General features: G+C 36.2%; 1 protein-coding gene across 1 annotated transcript in view; it reads left to right on the forward strand.

Annotated features, from left to right (window-relative positions):
- THSD7A (thrombospondin type 1 domain containing 7A) overlaps positions 1-27,661 on the forward strand; it is a gene marked incomplete at both ends in the record, with an annotated part of 438,329 nt that overhangs the window by 340,374 nt on the left and 70,294 nt on the right. Inside the window, 3 exons of the mRNA XM_079711822.1 lie at positions 2,827-3,021; positions 13,331-13,565; positions 18,316-18,431. Coding sequence (XP_079567948.1) covers positions 2,827-3,021; positions 13,331-13,565; positions 18,316-18,431 — 546 coding nt within the window. The remainder of the gene's footprint in view (positions 1-2,826; positions 3,022-13,330; positions 13,566-18,315; positions 18,432-27,661) is intronic.

The following is a 27,661-nucleotide window of genomic DNA, read 5'->3' on the forward strand; positions in this document are numbered from 1 at the left end:
ATTTCTAGCAAGCTCCAGATGATGCATATGCTGCCTGTCCACTGAATACACTTTAGCAAAGTCCTAGACCACTTGAATGCGTGGTATTTTAAGAAATACTGTACTTAAATCCATATTTGTCTAGTCCAACATTCTGTTTCCTAGAACAACAGCTTAAACTTAATTCATTTATCCACATAGTAGATTATCTAGTGTCTACTAGGTGCCAGGCACTGTTTTAGGTTCTAAGTATAAAATAATGAACAAGACAGATAAGAAACATGCCCTTATTGAGCTTGTACTCTAGTAGTAGGATCAGATAATAAACATGTAAACAATTAATTAAAATAGTTTCTAGTGGTGATTAAAACTATCATGAAAATAAAATGAATTTACTGTGTGATTGTGTATGGTCAGTTAAGGCTCCCCTTAGCAAGGAGACAACTGAACTGAAACCTGAATGTTGAGAAGCAGTCTGCTGTGTGAAGATATGAAAGTTTCATGAAAAGAGAAGAGAGAATGCAAAGGCAACAGTGAGATTGGTCTGTAGGAGGAAAGGAAAAAAAGTCACTGTGTCTAGGACATAATGCCATTATTTGGATGCAAGACCGTGATGGGCAATCAGGAACGATTAGAGGGGCAAACGGGGGCAAGGTCACACCTGACAAAGTTGTGGGACCGTGGTGGGGGGGGGATGTGTGTAGAGGGGGGACTGCCAGGGAGGAAAGTGAAGTAAATGCTGAAATCTTGGAGGCTGGATCCAAAGTGGGTCTTAACAGCTCCACAGAGGGTTAAGGTGGACTCCAGAAGGAATTGGCTTATAGGAAAGTACACCTGACTACGCAGAAAAAGGTGAGTGAAAAAGATCTAACATAATGTGTGGGACACAGGTTGGGGGAAAAAAAAGAGACTAACTCAAAAAGCAAAAAAGGTTAAAATTGTACATCCCTTAGGTTTACACTACAAGAAACAGGAATGTATTATTTATGTCATGCAAATTAATGTAATTGCACACAGGTAGCACACTCTCCTCTAATGTTGCAGGATGAATTAAATTTTTCTGAATAGAAATGATTAAGTAACTATTATAGAAAACAAGAAACTATAATTCCTGGTTGACTATAAGCTGTAGCCCCAAACTAGCCTTACTTTTCACAGAATATTGGAAATGAAAGTGAATGAGAGTAGATAGAACAATAAAAGATAGCAACAAAGGAAATAAGACATATGCAGGCCCCTCTTTGCACTAAGAAAAAAGTCTAGTACACACAAGAGTCATTATGTAAATTGTAGAATGTTACATGTTTTGGAGTATAATGATTTTTGTATTGTATCTACCATACAGTCTATATCATATCATTTATTGGGATATAAGCCAAACTCTAAAGCCAGTAAAAGCAGAATTAAAGGAGATCTTCTCACAGATCAGAGTAACTAAAGAAGAATGAATAATATAATGATGACCCAACAGTCATTTTAGTGAGTCTTCCTTACTAGTGAGCAAGCCTCACAATTTAAAGCCTTGCAAACTAGTGGCTATTAACACGTAAGTGCATTCCAATTGACTTCTGATTTTCTGTCTTTGTTTTTCAAATACATGAATAAAGGACTGTCCATTCAAAAGATGCTCCTAACCCTCATCAGTGACAAACAGCTTTGAGTTGTTGGCTTATAGCAATGAAGAAAGGCATGATTAGTCACCCTTTCTCATCTGAATGCCTGATGCCTCAAGGCACACATTTCTGATACACCCATCCAGAATTATGGATATATTCTGTGGCAAAACAGCAGATTAATTTTGCCTGTTTGTATATTGTTTTACTCCGTTCCATTGACCTCATTAGCACCTGTACTTACCAGCTAAGCTACAGAGTTCAGACGTTTTCATACTGTATTTTGGTCATTTATTTGTAATTCTTCTAGTTTTCTTTGGCATTTATTAACAGCAACAATATTTTCTTCCTCACTGACCTTTTGTATATATCCTTTGATTTACTCAAACGCTAGATGAGTGCCGGTCTCTAGAGCTTTGTGAGTAACAGAAAGGGTGGAGTGAGATGAAGCTAGAAAAGAAAACAAGAGCCACATCATTTGAGGTCTCATAAACTTCTGAGAAATCTGGCCTTCATCTTAAGAGCAGTAGGAAATGACTGAAGAGTTTTAAGCACTGGAGTGACACAACCTTACTTCTGCCATTAGCTTACCTTGTTGTTTTTTCCCCCTTTCCCAATGGGATCACTGTAGCCAGTGGTTTTGTACTACCATCCTATTACTTATGTTTCCTGGCTATTTCCAACTAACGGACTAGTTTTTTAATGAAAGAAAAAGGTTGCCAACTGTACAAAAATAAATTCTCCAGGAGGCACAAGAGAGTTTGCAAATAAGAGAATATGAGTTGGTTCAGGAAAACAAATGGTACGTGCTATGGATGGATCCATTTGTGAATGATGGCTCATCTGCAATAATGAAATAAAGGGGGGTAGACATATTTCTTTGATGCTCTTTATTGCAAAGATTAATAATATAAGTATAAAAATTACTTCCTGGGCAGGTATCACAGCATAAAATACTTGTAGCAATGTGCTTGATCTACACACCCAAACACTGATAATAAAGAAGCCTCATTTAGGGAGCAATCGATCGATCTATCTATCTTATCTATGTATCTATTCATTCCTGGTATTTTTTTAACATCTGGCTATAGTATGCAGTGACTCTTTTGGTTTTGCTTTTAACCAAGAACAAGAGGGAAGTAACCTAGTTTATATTGGTGCCCACTTGGTTTCAGTTGCTCATTTTACATTATTTAAAAATGATAGACTATATTGGTGATGCTGTCTTTCCCAGGAGAAGAAGTTGACAGACAGCTGTGCAGAGATGCCATCTTCCCCATCCCTGTTGCCTGCGATGCCCCGTGCCCCAAGGACTGTGTGCTCAGCACGTGGTCTGCGTGGTCCTCCTGCTCCCACACCTGCTCGGGGAAAACCACAGAGGGGAAACAGATACGAGCGCGGTCCATCCTGGCCTATGCAGGAGAGGAAGGTAAGGTCACCAGCTTCAGAAGGGACTTAGGTTTCTTCCAGAAGTTGGTGTGCATTTTCTTTGTGTAGCCTGGATACGATGGATGTTCTACAAAAATCAACTTCCAGAAATCCAGCAATCCAAGGAGATTTAATATCTGTTGACATATTGGGCAGCTTGCTCCTGTTCCCCCAAATTAACCTTGAAGATAGATCTTTAATAAAAAAGACTTTGGAAAGTGAACTCACTTTGCCTTTTCTCCCTCCTAATAATTCAAGTTCTTTCTACTTCAAAGTGTTAAACCTGTGAAAAAATTTGAAAATGACTCTCCACATTGCAAATGTCAGGTTTCATTGTTTTTTCTCTATTTCAGTAGCCAATTTTCCCCATGAAATCGTATTCTACCTTCTCATAACTAGTAAGCTTTATTTTAAATAATCACCAGCATGACTGTTGCTTGAATAAAAATTACATGGATTTTCTGAGCATAGGCTCTGAGATCCAGAATGTAGATTGTGTTCATTTTTAAAATACTTTGCTCCTAAATCACTTCACCCTATTGGGTGAATAAAGCACAGGTTTTTCATATATTCATAGCTCAGTTGTTCAAGCTTTATTGTCAAGAAATACAAGGCTCTTGGTAATTGTCTCTCAAGCTTGTATCCAGATGCTAATTTGGCCTCTGTGTGACTGGGTGATATAATGTCATATTTAATCTTGTCATTCTGGAAAATAACACAGGAGTAAGGAAAACGTAGAAATAAGTCAAGTTCTGTCTCATTAAGGCATGTTCTGTCTCAAGAATACAGGCGTATGTTATTTAAATGTTATCAGGCTGAATGACACTTCTTCATTCACATTTAATACTAGTAAATAATGATTTCTATTTGTAGTAAGCACATGTTTCTTTATGTATACCTCCAAGTAATCAATTTTGGAGGAGTTTTCATATTGCCTATTTCATTTTTCTGTTTATGAAGCATTTTAGTGATAGAAATCTGCTAGTATTCTTACTTAATCAAACTTGCTATCTGTATATGTGATTCTATGCAAAAATATAACTACCTTGGACTTAAGACATAGGAGAAAATTTAACATATTTAAAATAGTCAACCTATGAGAAAATTTAGAATTTTCTTTAAAGTGTCCAAAAACTTTTTTCTTGTCACCTCAATATAATTTTAATTATTTGCTACCAAGAGAAAAATGTATCTATGGAACCTAATAGAAAAATAGAACCTTTTAGAGACAAAATTCTATTCCTTATGTTGTCAAACAATAACTCTAACCTTGTATAGATTATATTCAGACTTCACACTCTATCAGCTCAGATTATGTCTTGGGCTTCATTAAAATTAGATCGGTGGTCACCCTGCTTCCTATAAATCCATTATACTCTGCAGACACTTGCTGTGTGACTAGTAATAAGTGACTTTTCGCCCTATGAGTCACATGGCTGAGATTTTGCCATGCTTGCAGAACTCACCACATCATTATTTCTATAGACATGATGCTTCACACTGAAAGGTCATGGAATGCTTTAAAGGCAAAAATTTATGATTGTTGTTTGGTATGTATCATTCACTTAGTTTGAAAGTGTGGGACTTTGATAATTTTTAATGAAGGCTAATAGCTGCATCATAAGCAACCCATGCTGGAAAATTACAGATGTGTATATAGTTAATCATAAAGGCATGAATTCAAAACATAATTTTAAATGGAAACTGTAGAGGAAACTCTGGCAATGAGGAATCTGCTGCTATTTGTCTCTGTTAATAACAGCTACAAAAACTGGTATAATTATGTGAAATATTTAATGAAGAATTTATCTTTCAAAAATGATATAATACCTATTATTTGCTGGACACTGAAACACATTTTCTTTTCTTCAAACTAAGCCTTTTCTAATTCTGAGCTATTTTTTAAATGATTTAGGAATTGCATTTGCAGGAAGTTTTAAAATATGTTTCCCTACCAATTAGCTAACCCTTTATAATTCTACACAAAAGCAGGTATTTCTATTATTCCCCAAGAATTAGTATTTTGTATATGTCATAAATGTTCTTAATTATTTGTGGATCAGAAAATTACTGTGATAACCTTAAGGGAAAAGATCACCGTAATAAAATTATATATTGAGTAAACATAAGACATGAAATTATACAACTTTCTGGTGAAATAACTTACAGGACAAATGTGTTTATCTGGATTTACAAAATAAATGCTGCATCCTATACATTTGTACTTTTATTTATCTCAGTAATATAACCTCTTTGTATTAATAAGGAAACATTAAGTTGTACTGCAGTAACAGCCCATAAGTTCAATAACTTAAAAAAAACAATTATTTTTCCCTCTTGGGAATTTTGCTGCAGTGACAGGTGACTCTCCAAGGCAGTCCGTCCTACATGAAATGTCTCAGCATTGCACCTGCATATGAAGGCCTACCTTACAATCCTCATGCCAGAGGAAGAAGACAGCTGGGGAGGCTATCTGCTGATTTAAAAGCATCAGCAATTAAATTCTTTCATCCAGAAGTGATTTGTGTCATTTCCACTGACATTTCATTATCAAAGCAAATCATATAATCATGACTTGAAGTTGAACCTAATTTTGAGCAGGGCAGGGGAAATATAGTCCTACTGTGCGCTAGAAAGAGAGTAGTGCTGGCTACTGGTCTTACCCCTGGTTTACCTGTCTTTTTTTTGTATGTCTGTATGCATGTGTGTGTCTACCTCTATGTCTATATGTATATCTATTTCCATATGCGTGTGTGTGTGTGTGTGAGTGAGATAGAGGATTATTCCATATGGCCCCAGTGCAGTAGATAAGCTCTCCATTGTTAAAATGTTATGACTTATTATTTCTTCGTTCCTATTAAAAGAATGATAGAATAGTAGAATAGCACTTCCTTTTCCTCATGTTATACTTTCTTTTTGCTTTCCTTCCCTTCCTTTCTAGGCTCTGTATCTCTCTTCCTGAACAATTTTATCTGCAAAATCATTAAGTGGAACCAAGCAGTTGAGCATCTGTGCCAGCAGGTGGGGGGTCTGCAGTGGTCCAGAGTGGGTTGTCAGAGCCCAGGCTGAGTGAGATGAGCATCCCCAGTAGGAAAAGGATGGTCTGGCATGATGTGTCAGAGACACTGAGAAGTCTAAAGGGGTCGGGGGGGGGCATGGATTATATAAGAGGGTAAAAGCAGCGACCCAACACAGGATGCCAGAGCACAAGCAGGGTGAAGAGAGAATCCCAGCATTGAAGCAGCCAGCCCAGTGTGGGGTTTTGGAGTCAAGCAGGGATGAGGAGGGTTTCAGTAATGTGGGGTGGCCGAATGCAGGGTGTCAGAGTATGGGCAGAGTGTTGAAGATATCCTATGGGTACAGCAATGAAGATGGCAGTGAGAGATCAGAATAATCTGGGGTGGGGGAGTGACCAAATAGGTACATGTATTAAACATAATAGGAGTTGGGTTTCTTATTGCTAGAGAAGGGAGTTATAAATATGCTAAGAAAGAAAACTAGAATAAACCCTATTGTATTATATTGGAACTTGAAGTTATCAGTGTGAATTCATGGTGTCCAATTTATAAATCTAGACATAGAAATAAAATACAAACATAAGTATGATATATATTCATATTATGGATGTATACATGTATTAGCTCTGTCCACTGAAATGACATGAGAGCAGCAGGACCATAATAGCAATAAGTGCATTCAGCACTCAGATCTTTGTGTCTAATGCCATTCTCCAATGAGAGGAACCGGGGCTTTTTGGAGAAATAGCTGATTCTGAGGCTGAGATAGGAAAAGTACAAGATGTGCCTGGAGGATCTTGTGCCAGAAAGGAAGAGGAGAATATGTCAAAAGGTCACAGAAGCTAGCTTGAAGGGTCTCCCACTGGCCACATACAGGAGCAATGTGAATGCCAAAATAACGATAACAGCTGGTTATAACACTTTAAATAAGAGAGGAAACCATGGATCCATACTTGACATAAATAAATGTATTAATTGAAAGTCTGATGAAGAGCGTTATATTTACAATCTTAAGTATCCTCTTAATGAAGAAGTTTGACAGACACCACCTTAATCCAGTGATCAAAGTTTACATCATCAGTAATGGGGCACATGCAAAGCGTGTGTTCCTGGTGTGGTGCAGTGAGAACATGGCATCACATCTGTAACATCCCTGTCACAGATACATATTGTAGAATCTAATCATGAGGAAAGATCTGACAAACCCTAGCTGAAAGCCATTGTACAAAATAACTGGCCCTTAAACTTCAGAAGTGTCTAAATTATGAAAATTAAGGAAAGACTGAGGAAGAATGAAGGAGACTAACAAGTCATAACATCTAAATGCAACACTTGATTGTGAACTAGGTCCTTTTGCTATAAAGAATATTTTGGGATAGTTGGCAAGCTTGAATGGGTCTGAGGATTAGATGGAAATAATGTATCAGTGTTAATTTCCTGATCTTAAATATTGAATGTGCTTATGTGTAGGAAAATGCCCTTGACTGCAGGAAATACACATTGAAGTTTTTAGGATAATAGGGTATCATTTCAATAACTTCTTCCAAGTGATCCAAGGGAAGAAACTATTGATAATACTTTTAATTTTCCTATAGTATTGAGGTTGGTTCAAAGTTAAGCAAAAAATAATAGAATGAAAACAATTTGAATACAATTGCTTTTCATAGCATCTTGAGTAACATTATGTAACCTATTATTTTGTGTATCGGCAGTACACAAAAATGTCATAAAATGCCTCTTGTTGAAATATTGTCATTTGGAAACCAAATCACAAATGATAGCAACTGGAGATAGATAATATACTGGAGAAAGTAAAAATATTTCTTTTCAACTTAAAAAATAAAATTGTGTGTGTGTGTGTGTTTATATCTTACTTCCAAAGCGTTGACTTTTAGTTAAATAAGATTAGTAATTTGCTTTTTGATTTGTTTTATACTTGGAGGTAAAAATCTTCCTTGTATTTTGTAAAACTACAGGATGGATTCCAAGAGCTACTTCAGAATTACTTCAGGAGTTCTAAAAGGATGCCATCTTTTAACATTTAAGTCTGGCATGTTTTTAATATAAATAGTAGTAAGTTGAATTTTTTTTTTTTTTTTTTTTTTTTTTTTTTTTTTGCGGTACGCGGGCCTCTCACTGTTGTGGCCTCTCCCGTTGCGGAGCACAGGCTCCGGATGCGCAGGCTCAGCGGCCATGGCTCACGGGCCTAGCCGCTCCGCGGCATGTGGGATCTTCCCAGACCGGGGCACGAACCCATGTCCCCTGCATCGGCAGGCGGATTCTCAACCACTGCGCCACCAGGGAAGCCCAGTAAGTTGAATTTTAATGAAAAATTTTAAACTGATGTTAGGTTCCTGGCCTTCTCCATTTTTTTAACTTGCGTTACAGATTCTTAACACACTTGGTTTAAAAAGGGAAAATTGTTTTCAAAACGTTTTCCACTGAGTATAGCAATAACTTCTGTTAGTTTTCATTATAGATTCTATTATCCTTACAAAGCAAAAAATGAGGGAATATTTATTTTTGTAAAGTTCAAAATGAACTGATATTATAACTTCAGCAAAATGTTAATGTGTCTTTATACTTGCTTTGTACATGCAGAGAATGGAGACAATTGAATAAAATCAGGCCAAGTTTTTTCTCAAATAATTAGTATCTTCAAAAATTATATTTTGCAGTATAAAACATTGGGGAGAGGAATGTTTCTATTTTATCTTGCTTAGTTTTTATAGTTAAATGATTTTAATTCTAAGAATCAGGGAGTATTTATATTTCCTAGAGGAATTTGAAGAACCCAGGATCTATTTTACGTGTATATACACACATAACTCTGACTTCTAAGCAAATACTGCTACTTCCTCATCTTCCTACTACTGACTTTGAAAAAGCAGTTCTGCTTCAGTCTGTTCCTACAGGACCACCAGGCAGGATTTATGCAGACTCCACACTGGGACGTCTTCTACCTTTTACTACAAGAGGAAAAAAGTGGAAGGGGTAGGGGCTGCAGCAGAGTCTCTTGAGGTTCTCTATGGCTAACGCTCTTCCAATTAAATTCCCTGAAATCATGCCATTGCCAATGTTCTTTTCATCCACAGTGGTCTGCTATCAAAGTGATTAGGGCTGCAGTAGCAGGCAAAGTTACAAGTATCTTAAAACTGTAATTCATAGTACACTGTAATTGCCTCTCCTTAGCCTGCGCCCAGTCCGCTTCCTTATTGCCAGTTACTTCCCTGTGTGGACTCTCTACTCCAATTGACTGTATCAATGATACTAATTCCCAGGGTCATGCCTGCCTGAGTACCTTTGCTTTTATTTACATTTTCTGCTGCTTAAATAAAATCCTCCCTTCCTTCTCTCCCTTCCCAGAACTCTGCTTATTAAACTACTACTCCTTCAAAACTCATATCAATGCCTTATCTCAATAACCTGAGTCATTTTTAGTACCCCCCCAAACTAATGTAATCTTATACTTTTGAATCCCAATTTTACTAAATACCTCTTTTAACATAATTATTATATTCTACCTAGAGTTATACTCATTTTTTTATACTCATTTTTTTGCGCAACTTATCCCCCTATTACTTTTCTCCACTGCATTATAAGATGCTTGAGAGTAGCAAGAATTATTTCTAACCCCTCTAGATATCACTTGAAGCGCAGGTAACCATTGCATATTGCAGTCAGTGCATAGGTTTCTAATTAAGGTTTGGAAAGGTTCTTTTTCTTTTCAGTTGGCCATCTAAATTGTAAGGACTTCAATGCCAGACCCAGTAACACCATAGTTCTGTTAAATGTTTCCTAATCAAGCTTTTTATGGGCTTGATGTGGGGAGGAAAAGTCACTTTTTCATTCCTAAGAGAGAAGTTTCACATAATAGTTGGTATTTTTATATGAACATGAAAGTTTATTTATGTAGCAGGATTTCATCAAAGTATTATAAAGTCTTTCCTTTTGGTGGAATGATAGAAAATCTAAATAGTCACATTAGTATGAATGTTTTTATGTTTAAGAGGATTTTTTTTTAAATACGCTTATCACTAATTTTGTCACAGATGACATTTTATAATCTCCCCAGTACTACAGAAATGGGAATATTCCCAGATGTCTGGAATTAGATCTTCCCATAAATAATAAGTAAATTCAGTATTATATCTATCAACTTTTCAACCATAAAAGTATTCCCCAAACAACATGACCATGTTGCAGTGACTGATTACTCCAAGCCATGCTTTCCAAATTGCCACATTGTTATTATAATTAAGACCACATTGGGGCTTATCTGTGCAAGTATCTTGACATCAGCCCAAAACTGCTGATGTGGCTTTAATGTGGATTGGGGCAAGAAAATAAATAGTCTTTATGTCTGTAAACTTAACATTTATCTTGTAGCTCCTGGATACGTTATGCTGGTGTTATAGAAGTTCTTATTTTTTTCAAAGCCAAGCAGTGAATTCCAATGTCAAAAACAATTCAGAGTTTTAAAATCACAATTTAAATAGCATACGTATACTCAAAGTGAAAATGGGGTAAGTAAAGACACATTATTTTGTTGAAGAAGGCTAATTTCACCATTAATATGAAGGTATGGTTAAAATGGTTATGTAAAATGTCTACAATTAGCATGTGTTTTCCTGAGAAATAAGGCTGGACAAATCTAGAGACTCAGGGAAATGGGTAATAAGAGTGCTCATTTATTTCTCCCCAATCCAATTAGCAGGTTTAGGAGTCGTTCCTATTCAAATCCTAAACTTATTGCTTCCAGTGATGGAAGATACGATATGAACTGTGACAGATGTTTTCACCTTCAGCAATGAAATGCTGTTTAATGCAGGTTATTCAGATGTTGATCCCATGTTCAACACTGCATAAGTGATTATAAATTGCAGTTAAATTCTCACGTAAGCTGCCTACTGATTTATATGCTGAATAGTGGGATGTCCTTACTCACAAATGAAATGATACCTAAAGATCAGCTCAGGGTGTGGTTTTGTTTATTACTTTTACCCAAATCTCAAGCTTTAGAGGCCATCTTCCATATTAGGATCACTAGCTATTGAATCACTTTTTCTTATTTTTTTTTAACTTCTTTAGACTTGCTTTCCTAATATCTAAAACCCACCTTTTATTATGTTCAATATTTTCTCCATTTACTATTACAAATATGTGTGATGAACACCCAAGGTTTCTGCCATTCCACATGAACAACCAGTTATTTTCTGTTCTTAAGATGAAATCCAGAGACTACATAAGTTTGACTAGATCAAATTGTTAATATAGTAAGCAATAAATTCCTCCAATACTCTGCTTTTAACAATACAAAGCTTTTTATTTTCATAGTTGACATTATAAATAGCATAGTGGTGAGAAACTTCCTAAATTCCTGTTACTGTGGCTGCATCATTTAATCTGTATGGGCTCATCCACTTTATAATTTTTAACTGGTACACCAGCTGTGGATATTAAATGAGGTCCCATCTACAAAGTACTTATAATGGGGCTAGCACATAAAAAAGTTCCATATTGACAACTCCACACCATATTCTATTGATTAAAGGACACATCTGTTTTACGCTTCATCATCTCTGTAATTACTACATCTTACAATGGATGTGTTTTTTAACATTTTTATTGGAGTATAGTTGATTTACAGTGTTGGGTTTCAGGTGTACAGCAAAGTGAATCAGTTATACGTATACATATATCCATTCTTAACTTTTTATATATTCTTTTCCCATGTATTCTTTTCCCATATAGGCCATTAAAGAGTATTGAGTAGAGTTCCCTGTGCTATACAACAGGTTCTTATTATGTATTGTATATATAGTCGTGTGTATATGTCAATCCAACTCTTCCAATTTATCCCTCCCCCCCTTACCCCCTGCTAACCATAAGTTTGTTTTCTACATCTGTAACTCTATTTCTGTTTTGTAAATAAGTTCATTTGTATGCTTTTTTTTAGATTCCACATGTAAGCAATATCATATGATATTTGTCTTTGTATGTCTGACTTACTTCACATGTATGATAATCTTTAGGTCCATCCATGTTGCCGCAAATGGCATTATTTTGTCCTTTTTTATGGCTGAGTAATATTCCACTGTATATATGTACCACATCTTATTTATCCACAATGGATGCATTTTAAAATAACTGTGGCCAAGCAGCAGTTATAACACAGTTTGCATTGCTAGTACATGTGAATTTCATTGTTATTCCTGGGAGCAATAGCAACCTCATGATATTTCTGCCAAAAACAAAGAAACAAAAAACAGCTAAGGACCATTTGAGGAAGGAAAATAAACCGTTCCTCAGTTGCTTACTTAAACCTCTCATTCATAGACATCTTCTGGTACGATTAAAAATGCAACAGCATCAGAACTTAGAAATAGGTACCAGTTTCCTGGAAGAAAATGCTGGAGACAACAGGGGAACACTCTTGAAGAAACCCTGCATCGTGAACACGTTCGATGCCACAGAGATGATAGTGTAGGAGAACACAAACTTTGATGACTGTGAGTCTAAAAGCTACTTGAAATATTTGGAATCTGAATGTAAAGAAGTTTTAGGAATACCTTCCCTTTTAAAGTATGTAAAAGGGTTATATTTTTTTAAATTATGTCAATAAGTCATACAAAGCAACTTCAATAAGCATACAGTAAAAATTAGAGTTGATAAAAAGTATTGTAGTTTAATTTGCAGCCATTTCTCTTTCTTTGGGACACATAAAATGACGGTCTATCCCACAGTCAATCACATCTTAGATTTGAAGAATATTATCATTACTACATGGCTTTTCCAATAATGCTATGGAAGGTCAGAAAGCATCAGTTGATTTTAAAACCCCTGTTTCTAATCACCCTAAATCCTAATTCATTGAAATAAGCAGCACTTTGAAACCTGTAATTAAGGCTTTCATTTTGAGGGATAACATTTGAAAACACACTGGGTTTTCTCCATCCACAGAGTCTCAATGCCCATGTTTCCCCTGGTTAGCAATTACATGGGCTTTATTTGTTCCTCATTTTCATCTTCTCTAGTGAATAATGAACTCTCTCTTTGAGGTCCTCCTGAGTGCCCCAAACCAAGTATCATATATACCACATAGTTTAAATTTTAAGCCAGACCATGCCAAATGAGATAAGATTACTATGCAATTTGCCTTCCTAGCAGTGTGTTGGTCACATGTGCTAATAAGTGGCAGGTATCATTGTTATTGTTAATTACAAGGAACAGAGAATGGTAAGGTTCCTGTTGGCACCATATCTAATCTGCTAATGTTGTCCATTTTTATAGGTGGAGTTCAGTGTCCAAATAGCAGTGCTTTGCAAGAGGTGCGCAGCTGTAACGAGCATCCCTGTACTGTGTACCACTGGCAAACTGGTCCCTGGGGCCAGTGCATCGAGGACACCTCAGTTTCATCCTTCAACACAACTACAACTTGGAACGGGGAGACCTCTTGCTCTGTTGGCATGCAGACAAGAAAAGTCATCTGTGTGCGGGTCAATGTTGGCCAAGTGGGACCCAAAAAGTAAGGGCTTTAGAATGACAACAGTAAATCCTGTGGCCAACCATGCAGGGATTGGCTTAGGCTTTACTTGCTTCATGAAATGAAGCATCTGAGTCTTATCATACCTGGCCTCAAGAGTAAGACTTCTTTGTTTTGAATGCAGCCACTGATAAATTTGTAACAGCTTGAGAGCCTTGTACCTGGGATCCATAAATTCTCTAGAAATCTTTCTATGTGGTATCTACTTTCAGTGTTACAGTAGCAGTTTCTGCTTTTATTGAGCTAGTGAAGCAATGAAAGAACTGCTTGCTTTTGGCCTGGCTGATCAATAATGACAGTATATGAAGTTCTAGCAGTGGAGGTCATCCATGACCTCCTTTATACCCGTAGGCTATGGAGGCTGCCGATCTAGTTTAATTGGGCAGTAGCCTTCTATGCTCTGCCTTTCATTTCCCCTAGAAAGTACTATATCAAAAATACTGAGGCCAAACTTATTATATCTTTTAATGGTTAAATGAATAAGCCATTTATTCCCAAGAGAGAGCCTTAGGATAGGATGAGTGTTATAATAAGCAGAAAAAACATCAGTTTCTTACTGTAGTTACCAGTAGCGTAACAACAAGGCAAACGATTTGCTAGAGGGGAGGGCAAAGAACTAGAGAGTTGGCATATTGTATGTGCCTTGTGAGAAATATAAACAAAATCATGTCATAGCATAACTGGGCTAATTATTTCTTAGACAAAGTTAATCAGTTATAAAAATATATGCCAAGGACTTCCCTGGTGGCACAGTGGTTAAGAATCTGCCTGCTACTGCCGGGGACACGGGTTCGAGCCCTGGTCCAAGAAGATCCCACATGCCGCGGAGCAACTAAGCCTGTGCACCACAACTACTGAGCCTGCGCTCTAGAGCCCGCGAGCCAAAACTACTGAGCCTGCATGCTGCAGCTACTGAAGCCCGCATGCCTAGAGCCCATGCTCTGCAACAAGAGAAGCCACCGCAGTGAGAAGCCCGTGCACCCCAGGGAAGAGTAGTCCCCACTCTCCGCAACTAGAGAAAGCCCACGTGCAGCAAGGAAGACCCAACATAGCCAAAAATAAACAAATTTATTTAAAAATATATATATATGTGTGTGTGTGTGTATGTGTATATATATATATATATATATATATATATATATATATATATATATATATGCCAAGAGGAAAAAATAACTCTTTACCTTTTGAGATTTAGACAGCAAAAATATTTTAAAATTCAAATCATCTTAGCCATGTGAAACATGGAAGGTAAAACCCATCAGTTTGCATTGGTATAAAAATAGCCTCATAATTTCTAAATACTTGGCTAAGTGCTTAGGTATCATGTGTGTTCTTAAGCATACTACTTAACAGATTCTGGCTTCAGTTTTCAAAAATTTTTGAAGGGATTTAATGAAAAAAAATGTAGTAATGTAAGCACTCAATAAACCTTAGAAATTGTATTTTCTCTTAAAAATTTGAGATAGTTCCTAGTGTTTCAGGGAAAGGATAATAATGTAACTGACATATGACAAACTCCAGGGGATAAATAAGAATCCCATTATGAGTTGTTTTTTACTAATGGCCAGGGTTCTGGACATTAGCAGTATTTTGTCCCATACTTTATTTGTTTATGTACTTTGAAATTAAGAAGTATATTAGAAAATACATGCCAAAAGACTTGAATACACTGAGAAACAATTCCACATGCTTAATAGGTAGCCCCAAACCAGTATTTTAATAGAAATAATGCTAAAGTTGTAATGAATCTAACAAAGGATATTAATGTGCAGTGTATTAAAATTCAAGAGCAATAACAGCAGAAGCGGAAGTCCCAAGTGCTGGAGAATTGTGGGTCTTTCTGGGACAAGCAGAGAGGTAGAAATATTCACTGTAGAGGGTTATAACCTGACCAACTTGTCATGGTACAGATTGGAGGGTTATTGTGCTGAGCTTCTATGGGTAAGCTCACTCTGTTCCTATTTTGCAGTTAATCACTTTTTAAATGTTGCTGTTGATATTTTCCTCATTTATGCAAACTACAAAACATATTTCTGAGCAGTGGATGTACATATGCACAAGTCTATGTGTGGAAAAGCCTGGTGGATTAATGTTATTAAATCATTCAGTAGAAAGGGTGTCCTGAAGCCCCATGTCAGACCACCACAATAATCCATTAAAAATGTGCTTTACCCTTGCAGCCTTTATTCAGTGACCTGGATACAAGTATAGATTTGTTAAATCAAATGGGTTTACTTTGCCCTTAAAGCTCTAAAAAATTAAGTAAATACTGTGAATTCAGAAGAAAATGTTACTACCCTTAAGCCTAAATACTAGGTTAAATTCAATGACTGCTTTTCAGTACTAGGCATTTGAAACAAAAATGCAAATAGAAACCTTGTTTTAAACTCCTCTTAATAAAACAGATTACTGTGCAATGGTAAAATCAATGTTATTGATCTTATCTATCCTCCAAGTAACAAACTTCAACTCCTATCACATCTGTTTAATTTGACCTTGAATAAGATTTTGGGGAAAATCAATTCCTTGATTTAAACCACAGACACTAAATACAAACAGTACAAAGGAGAAAAGAAGCATGTTGACTGAACCAATTGCCTCACCAAAGGAAGTCTGAATTCATTTTACTGGATGTAATCTAGGCTGTATAATTTATCTTTGTGTGTTCATTTAATGGCTTTGTTTTTAGTAATTTTGTTCTCCACAGTTAACCAAGTATCTTGCTAAGGAAATTTCTAAACCATATAAAACAGAATTTTGGAGGTTGTCAATGATAATGTAAATTCCGTTGATTTATTGAGGGCTAAAATTTGAAGAGCATGTAATTGAGTAATGCTCTCCCACTGTTAAAGTTATAAAACTGCCTCACTGAGGAGGAGTGCTTCCAATAATAATTACTAATCAATAGTTCCATAGTTTCAAAAGAATTAACAGGATTATATATGGGTTTTGCCATATAATATTTCCTGGTTAAGCATGTAGATTAAGTTATAATTCTAGTGATTTATAATCTCAGTTGTAACAAAACATTACCTTCTATGATTCTCATCTAAATTTCTTTGCCATCTGTGACCTTGAGTAGGCATAGCAATTAGGAAAATCCAAGCCTATACTCAACATAAACCAGGGAGATAATTTCTTTTTGAAATGTTGAACCCAATATATTTTTTTAAATCCACTTTCAAATAAACCCTAGTGTTACAGAATGAGAGAGAAAGGCATGTATCGTATAGCTGAATAGAACATAATACTTATGGATGAGATAGGATATGTAGATTAAAAAATTATAGATATATCAAAAATGAAGTGTCAGCAAAGCACTATAAAGAAATTATGAGAAGGAAATGAATGATGTTGATTTTTTCACTCATAGTTCAGTTCTGAAAACCTGATTAACTTACTTGTCGAAAGAGTTTATCTTGACTTAACAAAAAATTTGGCTTCTTCTATGGAGAGTATTTTTAAATCCCATTTTTCACTAATTTGCCAAATTATTCCAGCAACAGTTATACTGATTGTTTGGTTTATTTCTTCACTGCCTCTTAGCTTACTTGTCGGAGATTGATATGACCTCAAAAGAGAATTTCTTAGGAATCAGCACATTAAGTACTTCTAGTTACATGAATTATGTTATTATATTTTGTTGTCATAATATACATCTTCTTCTAGTGTTCGTGACCAACATTTGACCACTTATGATAGTAGAATCAGATTGTGAAGATGCAGAGAAGAATTGGAAAATTTGAAAACCATGTAATAAGTATACAATAAACAAAACAGTATATTTAAAACTCATATATCAGCTTCCTAAAATTATCTTTTAGGAAGTGAAAAACTTATATAGTGTAAGACATTTCAGTGTTTTGTCATTATTTTTCTCTTGTTTTCCTAATAATATATTTTTGGTGTATTTTTTTAAAATAATAATTTTACTATAATTTATGTCAAGAACACAGTGTTTTATTTTTCTTTAAATTACTTATTGGCTATTTTTGTCTTATTTATATTCACTCTTTTTGTTCTAAAAATATTGTAATTTATAAAAATATTTAAAATCCAATAATTTAAAACTAGGAATAAAATGGAAGAAAAGATAAGAGTAGAGACAGTACATGAAACCAGGAATAAAGCAAAAATTGTTTATCTTAATGAACTATACACTTTTATTACTTTATTACTTATTTGTTATGAAATACATAGCTGTAAATACAATATTGGTTTTTGAGCATATACTATGTATGGAATATACTCCATTATAAATTTATTTTGTGCTAAACATATTTTGTAAAAATAAAGTGCAGAATAACCTGGAAGATTATAATTGGCAGTAAGCCTATTTAGTTATACAAAGACGTAGCCTTGGGTCCTTAAATTGGTAATTTGAACTTCCATAAATTTCTTATAAAGCATGTTGGAAAATACAGGTTTATTAATGGAGAGATTGTTATAAATGGATAAAATACAATTATTATATTTTCTTCTACATAGCACAATTACTATAATTAAATTTACACTTCCTGCCTTGAGAAGCTTTATTGAGGTTCAGTTTGGAATAATTATTTTGGTTTTATAGCCCTTGTCAAAAGCAGAAAGGATCCTAGAGGTTAAGTTAAATAATACAGATTGATGCCTGTTTAGCAATTTCAGCAATAAGAATTCTAAAGATACTAAATTACCTGGTTTTCTGGATTACTGTAGAGGTCTAGTAGTTTTCCTTTGCTTTTCCCAGGTGTCCTGAAAGCCTTCGACCTGAAACAGTGAAGCCCTGTCTGCTTCCTTGTAGGAAGGACTGTATCGTGACGCCATACAGTGACTGGACATCATGCCCTTCCTCATGTAAAGAAGGTATTATCTGCAGAGTTTTTAAGGAGGTTCACCTAGGAACCCTCTCACTGGGACCTCCAAGTTCCTTTGGTTGAGCAATGTTTTTATTCTTACATGGGGCTGGCTGTGTAATCCTGGTTTGGCATGAATGCCATAAAATTTTGGCTTCCTTCTAGAAAATAATACAGCTTTTAGAGTACAAAACAAATGAGTTTTATGCCAAAACTGACTTAAATAACTTTATACTATAGATCAAGGTGAAAGGATTCTAAACTTTATTAATAATGTTTCCTTTAACATTGATTCTAGAAGAATGTATAGTGGCCTTATGTATTTCAGAAAGAATATAGAGTGATCTTCTCAGTACTCATGGCTCTCAACCTACTTAGTGGCAAGAAATAGCCATGGGACTAGATTCAGTACAGTTTCAATTATATGACCCAAAGGATGGGAATAAAGGAAAGAGAAAAATGATCAAATTGTACCTCTGCCAACACTTAACATGACATGAGGCATTTACAAGTCAAGGATTTGTTCCCAGTTTGGTTTTTGCTTTCATTACTCACAGACAAAGACCCTTTAATATCATGGCAGATACTTTGTTAAAACTTTACCCTCCAGGATAGGGTCCTTTCTCATTGCTGCTGCGAAAGATGTGAGCATTCTCCAGGTGACTTATGCAGTAATTGATCACATTGTCTGTCAGTGTCACAAATGACACTGTCTCCTATTTTTTATTTTACTCTCCCGACAAATAGAGACAGTTTTTCTTCAGTTCCTTTTATGCTTTTACTTATGCTTCTTGACTCTCACTAGAGAGATTCAATTTAAGAATCAACTTCTAGGACTTCCCTGGTGGCGCACTGGTTAAGAATCCGCCTGCCAATGCAGGGGACACGGGTTTGATCCCTGGTCCAGGAAGATTCCACATGCCGCGGAGCAACTAAGCCCATGCGCCAAAACTACTGAGCCTGTGCTCTAGAGCCTGTGAGCCACAACTACTGAGCCCGAGTGCCACAACCACTGAGGCCCGTGGGCCTAGAGCCCGTGCTCCACAACAAGAGAAGCCACCACAATGAGAAGCCTGTGCACGGCAACAAAGAGCAGCCCCCATTCACCGCAACTAGAGAAAGCCCGTGCGCAGCAACGAAGACCCAACGCAGCCAAAACATAAATAAATAAAATTTTTTTAAAAAGACTCAACTTCTAGTTTAACCACTGTTTTAAATCACCAGAATTTTTTTTAAATCCTGAAGATACTACGTAAGATTATAATCTTAATAATTGATAGTTTTTACAGTGTGATTATTTTATCTAGTTGAAACATGAGTTCCTTTCCATGCTTTTTCTGTTTTAAATACCCTTGAAATAGCAAATAAATTAAACCACATAGTGCGCAAGATAGAAAATCTTGATTTGAAAAGTCTTTTAAGACATTTTAAAAGCTTTTGGGACAAAAAAGAGTTAGCATTAACTCTTTAAAAATGTTAATGCCATTAATCTTATTGATAAAACAATGTCATTGACATTTTTATCTAGATTTTCTTTCTTTTTTTTTTTTTTTTTTTTGCGGTACGCGGGCCTCTCACTGTTGTGTCCCCTCCCGTTGCGGAGCACAGGCTCCAGACGCGCAGGCTCAGCAGCCATGGCTCACGGGCCCAGCCGCTCCGGGGCACGTGGGATCTTCCCGGACCAGGGCATGAACCCGTGTCCCCTGCATCAGCAGGTGAACTCTCAACCACTGCGCCACCAGGGAAGCCCCAGATTTTCTTCTTTTATCCCCTTACTTTCTTAAAAACTAAATAACATATGATATCCTTTAGTTTGGTCATAATCAGCAGTAGGATTGTAGGTTAGTATTTCTCATAGGTTAGTATTTCTGTGACAATTGTTGGCTATTCATTGCTACAATGAAAAAGCTTATTTACTACATGGAATTTATGTGCTTGAAAATTTTATGCTGGATGTTTTATACTTGATGTTTTCTATTGGTATGAGATAGCCCATTTACTAATAATTCCAAAACATAGGCAGTTACATTTATAATGACATAATTAATAATCTCACATAAATTTAATATTTGTAAGTAAAATTTTTGAAAGTAGAAAAAAATTTGCCTTTTCTTTATATTGGGCATTTCCTTATTTTGAGTAAAATATTTTGAAATAAGAGTTCTTTTGGTCTAAAGCATTTCAAGAAAATAAAATAAAATAAAATACTAAACTAGAAAAGGTTTCATTAAATTGATTCTAGGATAGATGCTTCTCAAAATGAGAAATCAGGTAAAATTGTCTCATTTCATTAGAAATGAGATATTTTGGAATATTGGAATATCCCAAACTAATTTGAAACTAATTTGAGATATTGAAATATGTCCAGGAATTAAGAACCAATTTAGTAGTCTAAGAATTTGTTAGCTTATTATGTATTATATATGTCTGGAAAGGGAAGAAAAATAGATGTAACTTACTCATTAAAAAAACCTATCATTGAAAATTAAATAACATGTTTTTTTTATTTTGTTTTATTTATTTTTTTATACAACAGGTTCTTATTAGTTATGCATTTTATAAATATTAGTGTATATATGTCAAGCCCAATCTCCCAATTCATCCCACCACCACCACCACCACCACCACCACCACCGCTTTCCCCGCTTGGTGTCCATGCATTTGTTCTCTACATCTGTGTCTCAGTTTCTGCACTGCAAACTGGTTCATTTGTACCATTTTTCTAGGTTCCACATATATGCGTTAATATACGATATTTGTTTTTCTCTTTCTGACTTACGTCACTCTGTATGACAGTCTCTAGATTCATCCACATCTCTACAAATGACCCAATTTCGTTCCTTTTTATGGCCAAGTAATATTCCATTGTATATCTGTACCACCACTTCTTTATCCATTCGTCTGTCGATGGACATTTAGGTTGCTTCCATGACCTGGCTATTGTAAATACTGCTGCAATGAACATTGGGGTGCATGTGTCTTTTTGACTTATGGTTTTCCCTGGGTATATGCCCAGTAGTGGGATTGCTGAGTCATATGGTAACTCTATTTTTAGTGTTTTAAGGAACCTCCATACTGTTCTCCATAGTGGCTGTACCAATTTATATTCCCACCAACAGTGCAAGAGGGTTCCCTTTTCTCCACACCCTCTCCAGCATTTGTTATTTGTAGATTTTCTGATGGTGCCCATTCTAATTGGTGTGAGGTGATAACTCCTTGTAGTTTTGATTTGCATTTCTCTAATATTAGTGATATTGAGCAGCTTTTCATGACCTTCGTGGCCATCTGTACGTCTTCTTTGGAGAAATGTCTATTTAGGTCTTCTGCCCATTTTTGGATTGGGTTGTTTGTTTTTTAATAATGAGCTGCATGAGCTGTTTATATATTTTGGAGATTAATCCTTTGTCTGTTGATTCGTTTACAAATATTTTCTCCCATTCTGAGGGTTGTCTTTTTGTCTTGTATGTAGTTTCCTTTGCTTTGCAAAAGCTTTTAAGTTTCAGTAGGTCCTATTTGTTTATTTTTGTTATTTATTTCCATTACTCTAGGAGGTGGATCAAAAAAAAATCTTGCTGTGATTTATGTCACAGAGTGTTCTTCCTATATTTTCCTCTAAGAGTTTTATAGTGTCCAGTCTTACATTTAGGCCTCTAATCATTTTGAGTTTATTTTTCTGTGTGGTGTTAAGTAGCGTTCTAATTTCATTCTTTTACATGTAGCTGTCCAGTTTTCCCAGCACCACTTATTAAAGAGGCTGTCTTTTCTCCATTGTATATCCTTGCCTCTTTTGTCATAGATTAGTTGACCACAGGTGCGGGGGTTTGTCTCTGGACTTTCTATCATGTTCCACTGATCTATAGCTCTGTCTTTTGTGCAAGTACCATACTCTCTTGATTACTGTAGCTTTCTAGTATAGTCTGCAGTCAAGGAGTCTGATTCCTCCAGCTCCATTTTTTTCCCTCAAGACTGCTTGGCTATTCGGGGTCTTTTGTGTCTCCATACAGATTTTAAGATTTTTTGTTCTAGTTCTGTAAAAAATGCCACTCGTAATTTGATAGGGATTGCATTGAATCTGTAGATTGCTTTGGGTAGTATACTTATTTTCACAATACTGAATCTTCCAATCCAAGAATATAGTATATCTCTCCATCTGTATCATCTTTCATTTCTTTCATCAGTGTCTTATAGTTTTCTGCATACAGGTCTTTTGTCTCCCTAGGTAAGTTTATTCCTAGGTGTTTTATTCTTTTTGTTGCAATGGTAAATGGGAGTATTTCCTTAATTTCTCTTTCACATTTTCCACCATTAGTGTATAGGAATGCAAGAAATTTCTGTGCATTAATTTTGTATCCTGCAACTTTACCAAATTCATTGATTAGCTCTAGTACTTTTTTGGTGGCATCTTTAGGATTCCCAATGTATAGTATCATGTCATCTGCAAACAGTGACAGTTTAACCTCTTTTCCAATTTGTATTCCTTTTATTTCTTTTTCTTCTCTGATTGCTGTGGCTAGGACTTCCAAAACTATGTTGAATAATAGTGGCGAGAGTGGACATCCTTGTCATTTTCCTGATCTTAGAGGAAATGCTTTCAGTTTTTCACCATTGAGAATGATGTTTGCTGTGGGTTTGTTGTATATGGCCTTTATTACATTGAGCTAGGTTCCCTCTGTGCCCACTTTCTGGAGAGTTTTTTTTTTTTTATCATAAATCGGTGTTGAATTTTGTCATAAGCTTTTTCTGCATCTACTGAGATGATCACATGGTTTTTATTCTTCAATTTGTTAATATGGTGTATCACATTGATTGATTTGCATATATTGAAGAATCCTTACCCCCCTGGGATAAATCCCACTTGATCATGGTGTATGATCCTTTTAATGTGTTGCTGGATTCTGTTTGCTAGTATTCTATTGAGGATCTTTGCATCTATATTCATCAGTGATATTGGTCTGTAATTTTGTTTTTTTGTAGTAACTTTGTCTGGTTTTGGTATCTGGGTGATGGTGGCCTCATAGAATGAGTTTGAGAGTGTTCCTTCCTCTGCAATTTTTTGGAAGAGTTTGAGAAGGATAGGTGTTAGCTCTTCTCTAACTGTTTGATAGGATTCACCTGTGAAGCCATCTGGTCCTGGACTTTTGTTTGTTGGAAGATTTTTAATCACAGTTAAAATTTCATTACTTGTGATTGCTCCGTTCATATTTTCTGTTTCTTCCTGGTTCAGTCTTGGAAGGATATACCTTTCTAAGAATTTGTCCATTTCTTCCAGGTTGTCCATTTTATTGGCATAGAGTTGCTTGTAGTAGACTCTTAGGATGTTTATACTTCTGCGGTGTCTGTTGTAACTTCTCCTTTTTCATTCCTAATTTTATTGTTTTGAGTTCTCTCCCTCTTTTTCTTCGTGAGTCTGGCTAATGGTTTATCAATTTTGTTTATCTTCTCCAAGAACCATCGTTTAGTTTTATTGATGTTTCTATTGTTTTCTTTGTTTCTATTTCATTTATTTCTACTCTGATCTTTATGATTTCTTTCCTTCTACTAACTGGGTTTTGTTTGCTCTTCTTTCTCTAGTTCCTTTAGGTGAAAGGTTAGAATGTTTGTTTGACATATTTCTTATTTCTTGAGGTAGGCTTGTATTGCTGTAAAATTCTCTCTTAGAACTGCTTTTGCTGCATCCTATAGGTTTGGGATCATCATGTTTTCATTGTCATTTGTCTGTAGGTATTTTTTGATTTCCTCTTTGATTTCTTCAGTGATCTCTTGGTTATTTAGTAATGTATTGTTTAGCCTCCATGTGTTCGTGTTTTTTATGTTTTTTTCCTTGTAATTGATTTCTAATCTCATAGCATTGTGGTCGGAAAAGATGCTTGATTTGATTTCAATTTTCTTAAATTTACTGAGCCTTGATTTGTGACCCAAGATGTGATCTATCCTGGAGAATGTTCCATGCACACTTGAGAAGAAAGTGTAATCTGCTGTTTTTGGATGGAATGTCCTATAAATATCAATTAAATCTATCTGGTCTCTTGTGTCACTTAAAGCTTGTATTTTCTTATTAACTTTCTGTTTGGATGATCTGTCCATTAGTGCAAGTGAGGTGTTCAAGTCCCCCACTATTGTTGTGTTACTGTCAATTTCCTCTTTTATAGCTGTTAGCAGTAGCCTTATGTATTGAGATGCTCTATGTTGGGAGAATATATATTTATAATTGTTATATCTTCTTCTTGGATTGATCCCTTGATCATTATGTAGTGTCCTTCCTTGTCTCTTGTAACATTTTTTATTTAAAGTCTATTTTATCTGTTATGAGTATTGCTACTCTAGCTTTCCCTTGATATCCAGTTGCATGAAATATCTTTTTCCATCCCCTCACTTTCACTTAATATGTGTCCCTAGGTCTGAAGTGGTTCTCTTGTAGACAGCATATATATGGGTCTTGTTTTTGTATCTGTTCAGCAAGCCTGTGTCTTTTGATCGGAGCACTTAATCCCTTCACGTTTAAGGTAATTATCGATATGTATGTTCGTATTACCATTTTCTTAATTGTTTTGGGTTTGTTTTTGTAGGTCCTTTTCTTCTCTTGTGTTTCCCACTTAGAGAAGTTCCTTTAGCATTTGTTGTAGAGCTGGTTTGGTGGTGCTGATTTCTCTTAGCTTTTGCTTGTCTGTAGAGCTTTTGATTTCTCCATCGAATCTGAATGAGATTATCGCCGGGTAGAGTAATCTTGGTTGTAGATTCTTTCCTTTCATCACTTTAAATATGTCATGCCACTCCTTTCTGGCTTGTCTAGAGTTTCTACTGAGAAATCAACTGTTAACCTTATGGGAGTTCCCTTCTATGTTATTTGTCATTTTTTCCTTGCTGCTTTCAATAATTTTTCTTTGTCTTTAATTTTTGCCAATTTGATTACTTTGTGTCTCCGCATGTTTCTCCTTGGGTTTATCCTATATGGGACTCTCTGAACTTCCTGGACTTGGGTGGCTATTTCCTTTCCCATGTTAGAGAAGTTTTTGAGTATAATCTCTTCACATATTTTCTCAGGGCCTTTCTCTCTCTCTTCTCCTTCTGGGACCCCTATAATGTGGATGTTGTTACGTTTAGTGTTGTTCCGGAGGTCTCTTAGGCTGTCTTCATTTCTTTTCATTCTTTTTTCTTTATTCTGTTCCGCAGCAGTGAGTTCCACCATTCTGTCTTCCAGGTCACTTATCCATTCTTCTGCCTCAGTTATTCTGCTATTGATTCCTTCTAGTGTAGTTTTCATTTCAGTTATTGTATTGTTCACCTCTGTTTGTTTGTTCTTTATTTCTTCTAGATGTTTGTTGTTTAATTCTTCTAGGTCTTTGTTAAACATTTCTTGCATCTTCTCGATCTTTGCCTCCATTTTTTTTCCGAGGTCCTGTATCATCTTCACTCTCATTATTCTGAATTATTTTTCTGGAACGTTGCCTATCTCCACTTCATTTAGTTATTTTTCTAGGGTTTTATCTCGTTCCTTCATCTGGTACATAGCCCTCTGCCTTTTCATCTTGTGTATCTTTCTGTGAATGTGGTTTTTGTTCCACAGACTGAAGGATTGTAGTTCTTCTTGCTTCTGCTATCTGCCCTCTGGTGGATGAGGCTATCTAAGAGACTTGAGCAAGTTTCCTGATGGGAGGGATGGCTGGTGGGTAGAGCTGGTTGTTACTCTGGTGGGCAGAGCTCAGTAAAACTTTAATCTGCTTGTCTGCTGATGGGTGGGGCTGGGATCCCTCCCTGTTGGTTGTTTGCCCTGAGGCGACCCAACACTGATGCCTACCCAGGCTCTTTGTTGGGGCTAATGGCGGACTCTGGGAGGGCTCACGCCAAAGAGTACTTCCCAGAACTTCTGCTGCCAGTGTCCTTGTCCTCATGGTTAGATATAGCCACCCCCCACCTCTGCAGGAGACCCTCCAACAGTAGCAGGTAGGTCTGGTTCAGTCTCCTATGGGGTCACTGCTCCTTCTCCTGGGTCCTCATGCACACACTACTTTGTGTGTGCCCTCCAAGAGTGGAGTCTCTGTTTCTCCCAGTCCTGTCGAAGTCCTGCAATCAAATCCTGCTAGCCTTCAAAGTCTGATTCTCTAGGAATTCCTCCTCCTGTTGCCCGACCCTCAGGTTGGGAAGCCTGACGTGGGTCTCAGAACCTTCACTCCAGTGCATGGACTTCTGTGGTATAAGTGTTCTCCAGTTTGTGAGTCACCCACCCAGCAGTTATGGGATTTGCTTTTATTGTGAATGCACCCCTCCTACTGTCTCATTGTGGCTTCTCCTTTGTCTTTGGATGTGGGGTATCTTTTTTGGTGAGTTCCAGTGTCTTCCTTTCGATGATTGTTCAGCAGTTAGCTGTGATTCTGGTGTTTTCGCAAGAGGGAGTGAGAGCACGTCCTTCCACTTTGCCATCTTGAATGACTCTCTCCTTAGCTTTCTTCTCCTCATTCTCTCAAAGGACATCAATTACTTGCTAGGGGCTAATATAGGGATCTGGGCCCCCACAGTGATCCTCTCTCCAAATGGCCAGTGAGCACTGACAGCCACAGTGGTCAAAGTCTTGAGGCAGTGGAATCCATGGTGCAGGTGAGGGACCCCAGGGTCTGGTCTCAGTGAATTCACTTACAGTAAGATCTTGGGCAAGTCATTCCATTGGGTTGCTGTGCATGGCATGAAAAATATCAGGTTTGAAGAGTTCTAGATTCAGTGGTACTATAAGCCAGGGCAAAAATCAGACAATGATGAATGCTAGAAGAAAAATTAATAAGGGGAAGGAAGATAATGAGTAACTGAATAGGGGTGAAATTTCATCAAATAACATGATTTTTAATTTGATCTCTGCTGATGATTTTTACAGTTCTAAGAGACTGATTTACTCTTCTCTGACCATTTAGAAAATAAAGAAAATTTTATGTGACAAACTGTGATAACTTATATAAGGCACTTAAAAAAATTTTTAGCAGATAGATGAGGGAACAAGTAGATTGTGAATACTGTACATGTGTTTATTAAATTAATACTCATCTGTAATATATGCATAAATACTTATTGCATTTCTAATTTATTGACTACTGTACTTAACTAGCACATTGATGGCCCCGCAGAGAAGAACTTCAAAAAAGCTTTTGATCTCATTTAAAATGTAGAACTCTTCTACATAGATCAGATAATGTAAGACTTACATGATTCAATAACAAGATTTAGTGGTAAAACAGGAAGAGCTCTAGGGAAGAG

The sequence above is a fragment of the Hyperoodon ampullatus genome, assembly GCF_949752795.1.
Source record: "Hyperoodon ampullatus genome assembly, chromosome: 9".
Classification (NCBI taxonomy): Eukaryota; Metazoa; Chordata; class Mammalia; order Artiodactyla; family Ziphiidae; genus Hyperoodon; species Hyperoodon ampullatus.